The following is an 11253-nucleotide window of genomic DNA, read 5'->3' on the forward strand; positions in this document are numbered from 1 at the left end:
ACTTATTTATGAAGAATGTGAAATCATTGCTCAAAATATAAAATTTAAAAAGCAAAATAGTTGTATAAATAGTATAAAAAGTATAAATAGTATGAAAAAGTTTAAAAAATAGCTGAAAAGGGCACGAGAAGCTGAAGAGTATGATAGTAGAATAGTGAATATAGCCCAAGGAATGCCAAAGTTATGAGGAGTTGAAGAAAGTGCAGATTTGAGAAATTTTGTCATCTGTTTAACATTGTCAAACAAAGTTAAATATTTTAAAAATTATAAAAGTTAGAAATGAGAAAAGTCATACCAGTTGAATGACGAAGGCAGCTTTCAAAGCACACAAGGTCAACTTACAATGTCAATTTTAAAACAAGACCTATAAATAACTAAACAAAAATACACAAGCTAACAATGCATTAAAACATCAGGGACTAGAACCCAGCCTGGGTTCAAGTCCTGTTTATCTGTTGTTTACAGATAAACAAAGCAGCCCCACCTAGTGTCTAAAATGAGAAGTACAACAAGCTTCTTTGTCATGTTCTATTGTGGGCTTATTTTCAGGCCAATAAGAAATGGAACAAGGGCCACATTTGGCCCCTGGGCCATAGTTTTGCACAAACTTTTAACCCCTCCGTCTCTCTATTTTTTTCCAGATGTTTCTACCCGGTCTTCTTCCACATCCAGATGTTGTGGGAGTTGGTGCTGCTAGGGGAGGCCCTCGTGGTCATGGCGCCGTCGCCAGCAGAGTCTTCGGATACCGTGTTGGCGTTAGTCAGGTGAGTTTGGGAAGGAATCCCACTGAAATATAAGAAAGTTTATGCAGAGTTTCATTCTGATCAAATTCAGACTGTTCTTCAAATATAAAACTGTTTTTTCTATTAATTGGGGGTTTGTCCTTAATTAATTTCTATTAATACATGAATGTAAACCAATAAAAATGAATTTTAATTGAATTTTCATTGAATTTGAATTATAGAGGATGGTTGTTTTCCATATCTGTTCCTTTAAAGTGTGTTCATTGTGAAATTTCTGTCTTTATTTTGTGGTTTCTCGTTGAAATGTTTAGAAAGTACAAACTAATTCATGACTGGTTGGATGTTAAATGTTTTTCTTTGTTTTTATTTTGTTGTGAAGTAAGATATTATTAGCTTGAAGCTTAGCTTCTTCCTGCACATAGAAGATTTTAGGTTTCATGCACTGACATTTCTCTGCCTCTCTGCAGCTGTATCTCTCCGCTGCGTTACTGCAGTGACTTCCGGCCGTACTTCACCATCCACGACAGCGAGTTTAAGGAGTACACGACGAGGACGCAGGCGCCGTGAGTACACAGGAACCAGATCTTTAGGAATCTCTCTGTTCGGATCTTTGCATGCCTTCTGGGACTTTTTAAAAGCTGCTTTGCACCCAAACTGATGGCTCTGATTTGTTTTGAAGATTCTATTCCAGATCAGCATGTCTTTGTTTTTACTTGTGATTAAATATTCTGATAGTATTATGAAATGTAAAATAAACAAATAATAAAAGCACATCTAAGCTCCCAAAGAAAAGCAGGGATGGTATTACCAAATCTCAAATATTACTGCTGCTGCAGGAGCTCTGAGTTTGGGTTTGTTGGTGTGAAATGTAAAACAAGATGCGTAGATATTATTCTAAACATGGAGCGATCCTGTACACAGTTTGATTGTTGACAGAGAACCATTCAAGGCTAATTTTACAAAGCTGGCAGAGTTACTGAATTTACTCTAAGAAGTCTAACCAGGAAAAGGAGGTTAAACCTTTCATTCGATGGTTCATGACTGCAGATTTAAGTCTCGAGCTCTGGATGCTGGTTTTCAGCTCCATCAGTCACTTGAGCGCCATTTGTTTCTCTCTGTCTGCAGGCCATCAGTCATTCTGGGAGTCACCAATCCTTTCTTTGCTAAAACGCTGCAGCACTGGCCGCACATCATCCGCATCGGAGACATGAAGCAAGCAGGTAGGAGTCAGAATACTGCTGGTTTAGTAGTTTTTATCAGATATCTAGTGAGTTTTTAATTCAGTATAAATATGGGAGATACAAATATCTTCAACAAGATGAACATGTCTGATCTTGCAGGGTTCCTTTTAAAGTCAAAGCAGTCCACCAAAACTTTAGCTGTGTCGTCTGAAGTGAATCAATTTATAACATAAATGCCAACAACCTTTGTGCTTCAGTGTGTGACTGTATCTTTAATATAGATGTTTTTTTAGTGGTTTTGTTATAACTTGTCTGATCTTTGATGTTTATCCTCAACAGGAGAGATGGCGAAGCAGATGAAAGTCAAGAAACTGAAAAACCTCAAAACTCTCGACTCTAAACCCGGTAAATACTTCACACTTTGGTGTTTGTTGTCTTTGTTCGTGATTAACGTTTTGTATGAATTTAGATTGTCTCGGTACTATTTGCCACATTACTCTGAATACAAATCCACTTCCAAAAACACACAAGGCCGTGTTTTTTTCTTTTATACCATCTACTCTCTACTATTAGTGTTTTTCAAATTAATCAGCAGTTACAGTACAGTGACATTTGGTTGATACAGTAGTAGCCAAGCAGAGGTGTAGAGTAAGTTAGCAAGATAGAACAACAAGGCAGGACAGAGACTAAAACCTTAAAACCTAATTGGATAAATACATCAAATAAAGTAATTAAACTAAAGATAATAAAATAATAATACAGTTAAATTAGAATATATGTACACATATGCATATACAAACATATGCATTAAACAATGCATGCAATAGTAAAAGTCTAAGGGCACATTTACACCAGAGCTGTTTAGTTCGCTTTAAACGAACTCTGGTCCGTTTTCCCGGATAGTCCGGTTCGTTTGGAGTTGAGTGAAAGCTCACACGAACTCTGATGTGGCCCAAACATGCAGACTCTGGTCCGGTTGTAAACAGGGGGTCTCGGTCCGCTTCCAAACAAACCCTGGTGCGGTTTGTTAGAGGTGTGAAAGCAAAGCGGACCAACTTGTGAAACAAAGGCAGGAAGTGGCATAAAGCGTAATGATATACGGATTTATATGTGATTAAAAACACTCAAATACATGTCGGTTCCTCGCTTGGCATCTGTGTAGCCATAGCAACATGTCGTAGTCAGTGCTGATTTATTCGTCTCATGTAAAGAACGACATGCTGGACAGCTCACTGCCTTAAAAGCTGCTCTTAAAGCCCCAATGCAAAACTAGAAACCCCAAGACAGCGTCAATTCTGATTTTTCTTTGTTTATGATGAACAAAAGGCCGATGAAAGGAGATGGATTTCTGGTTTCGTCTTCTTCTGTGCCGTCTTTTCTTCTTTGTCGCCTTCTGTTTGTGGCCACAGCGCCCCTAGAGGGCAGAGGTTGTAGGTGTTTGGACGGTTTGGTCCGTTTGACCAAGAGCAGTGTGAATGCTAACCAAACTAAAGGAAAGTGCAAAAATGCTGCAATTTCCGTTCCAAAACGGACCGAGTCCCCCGGACTATCAGGTGTGAAAACGACCTAAGAAAACGGTCATGGTTGGTCAGTCATTCACATTCAGTGTCGCAATTAAATATCGGTTACATACACTAGTCTCTGCCATGCTAGTCACTCAGGGATCTCTTGAAAATCTAGCTCTTGTACATACTTAAAATATAGGACATTAGGACATCTTTGAAGTATGCGAGGGGGGAATTGAAGATTTCCACCTAAGAAGGTCTGGTAGGAAGGGTAACGAAGGCTTTAAAGGCTGCTGCAAGGGAGGAAAGTGGCACCTCATTTGGAATTGTACCAAATAATGCAGTAATAGCGTTAGGTTCAATCAGTTTCTCTGTGACCTTAGATAGTGAAAGGAAGGTTTCCTCACAGTAGGAATGAACAAGACCAGAACATATGAGTGTGACGTGCTGGTGCTTGATGACCCCTGTCACATGTTGGGTCTACATCATTGAAAACTTTAGAGAGCCTAACCTTTGTGAAGTGGGTGTGATGAATTTTACAAGGCTGTGTTTTTGAGCCTAGATAAGAACTAAACAAACATGTGGTGCTGAGTGGCTCAGAATAAGTTCTGTCTAAGGCCGGCCACATCTGAAACGGTTTTACAAACGTGGGAGACCACAGACATCAGGACAGCTTCAAACGATTTTTTAACTTTAACCCTCCGAACACACACAATAGACAAGACAAGGCAGGGCAAGGCCAGGCAAGATCAGCTGATAACTTAAACACAGGAGAAGAGATCATTGATGTCACCTCAGATTCAATGATGCGGGGGCAGCTCAAGTCCAAGACGTCTGCATTTTTGACTGGAGTGGCCGAACAGTTACCTTTTGTAACATCCTACCAGTGCGAGATGGTTTTTACTGCTGTAATATCAACCCAGACAAAGTACAGATGAAAACTGAATATTGCAAATGAACAGAGAGCGGTAGTCTCATCATTGCACCCAGAACAAAACAAGCTCACAGGGATCACTGAAATTATTGCAGGGCTGGACGTATAACTCAGTCCTAAAAATGCTGACACGTCTTTAGTTTTTTTGGGAAATGTTAATATTCAGAGAGTTAGATATTAAAAACAAAATTCTGACCATCTAAGTTGAGGTAAATAGAAAAAAATAGGAAGTTGTTGGCAAAAATTGGGACTGCCAGTGTGTTTTTCATACATCTACATATTTTACGTGTTGATTTGTATGATGAGGGGTGGGGGGACCCTGAAAACATTTTACTTCTGCCGGGCAGAAAACGTTTGGGAACCACTGAACTATCTAATCTGTGTTTCAGTGCATACAAATTAAAAATTCAATGAGATATTTGCTCTAAAAAGCATGTCTAATGCATTTCTTATTCACATCTTTCTTTTTGTTCACATATTTTTATTTTACTTTTTATGTTAACAAATTCAAACATTTTAAACAGCACAGAAAACATTTTGGCCCCACAAACTAAAGTTCTTATCTAAATGTCAGACACAACACATAAATATGAAACATAACTGTTATTACATGAAGACTTTTAAATTCTTATTTCACGTTTAAAATTGTCTGCTACAGTTTTGAAGTTCCAGACTTTCAGTCATCCAAATAAATGTCTCTGTTTTAGAGTGACAGATTCAGGCTGAGCCTCATTTCTTTCTGTGTGTGTAAATGTTTGTTTCAGGTGTGTACACTGCGTACAAGCCGTATCTGAACAAAGATGAAGAAATCATCAAACAGCTCCAGAAGGTCAGACCGCGTTTCTCCTTTTCTTCCGTCTATCATGACTGAACTCTAAATCTCTCAGCACATGCAAACACGAATAAATGCTCCAAACTGATGTCATTCATGGGATTGTTTTCAATCAAGGTTACTGAACAAGGTCGATGCTTGATTATTCTGTTGAATATTTATATTCTGTTTGGTATTTTAGGGTGTTCAACAGAAGAGACCCTCACCGGCTCAAAATGCAATTCTCCGACGCTACTTCTTAGAACTGACACAGAGCTTCATCATCCCGCTGGTAAAAACGGTTCATTAAATCTTTTAGTGCTGATTTGTGAGCAGGATTTAATCATTTGTTAAATACACTAAAACAGTGTTACTCATCCCTGCTCAACCAAAGAGCCAAATTGTTGAAAAATACCTTTGCAAGAGTCACGTTCAAAATAGCGGAAAACATTTGTGAGAAGGGGCAAAACAGAAATAAAATGGTAAAAAAAATGGGTGAAAAGTTGTGCAAATAGGGTTAAAGTGGCAATGAAGTTTAAGGTGGCAAAAATGGTCAAAAGCATAAAAAAAAAAGGAATGAAATGGTAAAAACCGGGGGCAAAGTGGCAAAAAATCTGTTTAAATGGCAATGAAAATAAGTTACAGGGATCAAAAATGGTCAGAAAGCATCAAAAAAGTAATCAAATAGTAAAAACTGGGTGGAAAGTAATAACAATAGATTAAAATGGCAATGAAAATAAGTTTAAGGTGCCAAAAATTGACAGAAAGCATCAAAAAAGGAAAAGAAATGGTAAAAAAAAACTGTGTGAAAAGTGGCAAAATGGGTTAAATGGCAACAAGTTGAAGGTGGCAAAAATGGTCAGAAAGCATAAAAATAAAAGTAATCAAATGGTAAAAAATGGATGGAAAGTTGGCAAGAAAAATAAGTTAAAGGAGGCAAAAATTAATGGAAAGGGTCAAAATATGAAAAATATGGATTAAAAGGGGCAAATATAGGTTAAAATGGCATTGAAAATAAATCATAGGTGGCAAAAATGGTCAAAAAGCATCAGAAAAAGGAATAAAATGGTAAAAACTGGGTGAAAAGTGGCAAAAATAGGTTAAAGTGGCAAAAAAAGAAGTTTAAGATGGCAAAAATGAATGAAAAGGGGCAAAATATGAAAAAAAGGTTTATAAAATGGGCGGAAAGTGGAAAAAATAGATTAAAATGGCCCTTTCAATAAGTTAAAGGTGGCAGAAATGGTCAGAAAGCATAAAAAATGGCATAAAATGGCAAAAAAATGTTAAACTGGCAAAAATGGTCAAAAAGCAGTAAAGAGTGGCAAAAATGATTAAAAATGGGTATAGCAGTGGCATTTAATGGCAAAAGGCAGCTTAAATGGGCGAGAAGTGGCAAAAAATGACAAAAAGGGGGAAAAAATTGCAAATAAGGGCATTTAAAATATACAGACAAAAAATAAAGTTTGACAATTTAAGCCTGTACTGCCAAACAGATCAATGTGACTTGCAGTGGATGATTTCCGAGGTCAAACATTCCTTTTTGAGGTTTTCTGGGGGAATAGTATTTGAATTAGGACATAAAAGAGACACAGATCAGTTAAGTATCACTGCACTAAAACGTCTCTTTGCAGAGCTGAAATCAAAGCTTCATGTTGTACGTCAGCGTGGCTGCAGGGTTTTGTTCTTCAGAACTGTGTGTGTGTGTGAGTGCTTATTCCAGCGTTTGTGTGTGACAGGAGCGGTACGTGGCGAGTCTGATGCCTCTGCAGAAGTCCATAAGTCCGTGGAAAGCTCCTCCTCAGCTCAGACCGTTCATCCAGCAAGACTTCATGAAGACGTTAGAGAAAGCCGGACCTCAGCTCACATCCAGACTGAAGGGAGACTGGATAGGACTCTACAGGTACAGATCTAAGCTGGAGATCTTCCTTCTAGATAAATCAGATATTAAACATTTTCTTTCTCTGCATTTCAACTCCATTGTTCAAGATTAATGATCTATGCTATGATCAGGATTAAGTTCAGATCTGTTTCACAAACTGTTTTTTCCCTTCGTCTGGAGGCATTTCCTCAAGTCTCCAAACTTTGATGGCTGGTTCCGCAGCAGGAGGAGAGAGATGACGCAGAAACTGGAGGCTCTGCATCTGGAGGCGCTGTGTGAGGAGGTGAAAGAGGCAGGGTCCAATCAGAGTGGCTGGTTTTTCCTGAATTAAAACAGAAATTTCAGAATACTGTGTCTCAAAAGTCCAGGGAGGGTGCTTGTCCTTGTCTTCCTGACTGTGTCTGTGTCGGTCTGCAGGATCTGCAGCAGAGGATCCAGAAACACTCGGAGGTGGAGACGGTCGATCTGGTGCTGAAGCTCAAAGATAAACTGGTCAGTGTGGACTCAAATAAAGCTCATCAACCTTCACAGTTTGTCCACAGGGGGTGCTACATTTACCAACTTAAAGATCCTCTCAGCTGCTTTAATTCACTCTCATACATGATTTCATGGGTGTCAAACTCAAGGCCTGGGGGCCAAATGCAGCCCACGGTGCAGTTTTACCTGGCCCACAAGATCATTACATATTTTAATTAGAAGTGGCTTACCCGAATAAGGTCTGCAGATTTCCTCCAGTATAAAAATGAAAATTTTACTTTGAAGATTAAAAAAAAAAAAAAAAAACAAAACTTGTTAAGTCATTAAAATCTGAAAAAGTACAAGTAGAAATAGTCAGGAATGAGGGGAAGAAATTAATTTGTGTTTTCAGTTCATATTTTCATTTTGCATCCCAAGATTATGACCTAAACTTAGGATTTTGACTTTTTATTTCATATTTTCACCTTTTGAATTCATAATTTTGACCGTTTGTCTCATATTGTGGCCTTTTAAACTTCTAACTTTGACTTTTAATCCCATATTTTCACTTTTTAAACTCCTGATCTAGAATTTAATCTCATATTTTGACCTTTTAGAATCACAATTTTAAGTTTTATCTTCTATTTTGACCTTGTAAACTCTTGATTTTGTATTTTATCTCATTTCTTGACCTATAAACTCACAAATTTCCCTCTCTGTTGCATAAAGTAACAGTGATGCTGTGATATTTAATCATTTTGATTTTTTTTTTTTTTAGAAATCTTAAAATCCTTTATCATCACTGTTTAATTTCCCCTTTATTTGATCTAAAGGCTGTTTGGTGAAAGTTTTCATGGGTACAAATCTCACCTATTTACATAATCACAGAGTAATTCAGTAATTTAAGAACAAATAAAAAGTTTCCCACTGTTAAAGTGTGGTTTTGTTTTGGCATCTTTTTTCTTTATTTACATTTAAATTGCAGCCTTCTGCTGGAAAATCCTTACCAGTTTAGATCACATTAACCTCAGTCCTACTTAAAAAAATTTGAACAACCCAAACTGGAAATGTCACAAATCCAAACCCAGACTGAACACCCTGATCAAGTTTGATTTTACAGTCCTTTGTTTTGAACAGCCCCCAGATCTCCATGCTACTGAACAAAAAATCTGTAGTTTTAAAACATGGGATTAAAAATGGTCGGGGTGTTGTAAAAATACTGGCCCCTTGTTTCTTTTCTCTTCTAATCCTGATTTAATGCAGTAATGATTCTTTAAAGTCTACGTCACGCTGCTTATTTCTCCTCTTTCTGCAGAATCAGGCGGAGAGGGAGCAGCTCCCGGTGCGTCCAGGGACGGTGGCCAAACTGAGAGCTCACATCGAGGCCGTCATCCTGTCATTACCAGAGGACCTTCAGGGGATCCTCCACAAACCCTCCACACCCTGAACCTTACCCCCCTGCAGTCTGAACCCCAGGTTGAGCTTGTTTTAAAGTTTGGGGGGCCTGTTGGTTTGTTCGCAGATGCGGAAGTGTCCGTGGATTTCAGGGCCCCTCTTTGGTCGGTCACAGGAAGCACATTTTTATTTCCTTACGTGTACTTATTTTTTACTTTTCCCTCCAAACACGGCTACTGCGGCTGCCGTCAAGACTCAGCAGTGAGTCTGGAAACAAGCAGCTGGACCCAGTCGAAGATTCTCCTGTGAAGAGGAGCTGAAATGGCATTCAGCTGCTGAGAGGAAGAGACAGAGAAATCAAGAAAAAAAAAGACCCATTATGCTTCGCCTCTTTTTCCGTACAGCTGACTAACAGGTTTATCGGCTCGTGTGGAAGCTGCAGCTTTGGAGCAGGACGATGAACTCCACGACGTTTGGCGTTTGTACCTCCTGACATTTTTAGTTGTATTTTTTTTAACTTGAAGAAGAAATGCTGCAGTCCTGCAGAGTTTTTCATTGTTTTTTTTTTGTTTGTTTGTTTGTTTTTTATTAGAACTGTTTTTAAAGAAGTGCACTTCATCTCTCACTGGACCAGAGTGCCCTTCATATAAACACAGACTCACTAATATGCAAACAAACTGAACCGTTCAGAGCCAAGCAGTGCTTTATTAACTAAAGAATCCACTAAAAACAGTAGAAAACACACAATAACACACACAGCATTAAGCACCAGCAACCCTGAAATAATCCGTAACTGTATGTAAAGATGGACAACACATCTCCTCTAACCCCTGTTGTACAGAAGTGAAGCAGAAATATCCTAGACCAGCAGCAGGCTGATTCAAATCTAAGCAAACATTTTAATTTTAGTAACACAAAACACAAGCCACGTGTTCCTGACATGTCCATAAACCAGATTAAGTCCGTTAGCCAAGTTAGTGCAGTTTGTTTGTTCTGGTTTGAAAGGTCTCAGTCAAAGCCTGCTGGGGACCAATCAGGTCAGAGTACTTTCTGGCAGATCCTTTTCCTGGTTGAAACCAAAGGGGAAAAACGGGAGAAACTCTCGTTATTACGATTTTTGATTTTGACCAAAAATGGAAAAAAACGAAAAAAAAAGAGCAATTTTTCTGTTTTATTCTAAAAATAGGAAAAACGGAAAAAAAACCTGAGCTGTTATTGAGTTGTTCCATTCTTGACCAAAAATGAAGAAATGGAAAAACAAGCCGTTTTTCTGTTTTTTTCATTTTGGTCATAGAAACAGAAAAATGAAAGACAACATTTTACTGGGCTTCTCTGAGAGGTCAGAAATTAATCAAGCATAACATTCAAGCACTAAAACTCATTTTTCTGTTCAGGAATGCAATTAAATAACTGTAATTTGACATATTGATCAAGAAATAATGATGTGCTTTATAATTTTTTCTTTTTTTTGTAAATCAGTAAATTTGAAAATTCATGGATAATAATAATTCTATTTTAGTGTTAAAATATCATTTGGGTTAAAGAGCTTCTACATATTGGTGTATTAACCATTGCAGAAACATAAAAAAGGATTTTGGTAATTACCAATGCTGTTAATTTAGGGCAGCTGTGGCAGAAACCTTACTTTGGGTGGTGGTCTAATAAATTTGTTAAGCACTATATATATAAAAACACACATATATTCTCAAATGCATGCTGTGAAAGGCCTGCTATGTATGGACCGGAATTGAGAATAAAAGATAATTCAATTACAATCCATTAAATTGCCAGTACATTTACAGTTTAAAATGATTTATCATACATTGTATAAAGAGCATTTTGGTCTTTTATAATACTGTAAAACACAATGGATGGCTCTTGTTTTGACATGGAGGCTTTGTTTTTTAAATGCTCACCTTTTCCAGTGGCCACATGACTTCCTTTTCCTCAAGAATTCCATTAAATGAAGAAAACAAAATAATGGAATAGAAAAAAACAAAACAAAAATTGGACCCCGTTTATTAAAACGTTGTTATTCGTTTTTCTGTTTTTGTGACCTAAACAGAAAAACGGCTTGTTTTTCCATTTTTAATTTTCGGTCAGGAGAGTTCCTCCTGTTTTTTTTTTTGGTCCGGTTTCAACCAGGAAATGGATCTGCCAGAAAGTACACTGACCCGATCACTGTAAGAGGTGGGGGTCGATCTGCTTGTAGAGGATTCTGGGTCGGTTTGTTTTATGATTGTGGTCCTGGAAGTAAAAATGGCGTTCATTTTCTCCACAGCTGATCTGATTACAGTTTCAGCCGTTAATGTCAGAGGCGTTAAGAACAGACTTAACATGAGCGGCACG

The 11253-nt window shown here is 37.9% G+C and overlaps 1 protein-coding gene across 1 annotated transcript in view; it reads left to right on the plus strand.

Annotated features, from left to right (window-relative positions):
• dennd6aa (DENN/MADD domain containing 6Aa) overlaps positions 1-10254 on the plus strand; it is a 30899-nt gene extending 20645 nt beyond the window's left edge. Inside the window, exons 10-19 of the mRNA XM_041778436.1 lie at positions 642-764; positions 1211-1306; positions 1869-1963; positions 2264-2329; positions 5128-5192; positions 5377-5466; positions 6911-7074; positions 7234-7336; positions 7471-7545; positions 8825-10254. Of these exons, the coding sequence (XP_041634370.1) occupies positions 642-764; positions 1211-1306; positions 1869-1963; positions 2264-2329; positions 5128-5192; positions 5377-5466; positions 6911-7074; positions 7234-7336; positions 7471-7545; positions 8825-8956 (1009 nt within the window). The 3' untranslated portion in view covers positions 8957-10254. The remainder of the gene's footprint in view (positions 1-641; positions 765-1210; positions 1307-1868; positions 1964-2263; positions 2330-5127; positions 5193-5376; positions 5467-6910; positions 7075-7233; positions 7337-7470; positions 7546-8824) is intronic.
• Positions 10255-11253: the final 999 nt, after the last annotated feature.

This window comes from Cheilinus undulatus, linkage group 3, assembly GCF_018320785.1.
Source record: "Cheilinus undulatus linkage group 3, ASM1832078v1, whole genome shotgun sequence".
NCBI lineage: Eukaryota > Metazoa > Chordata > Actinopteri > Labriformes > Labridae > Cheilinus > Cheilinus undulatus.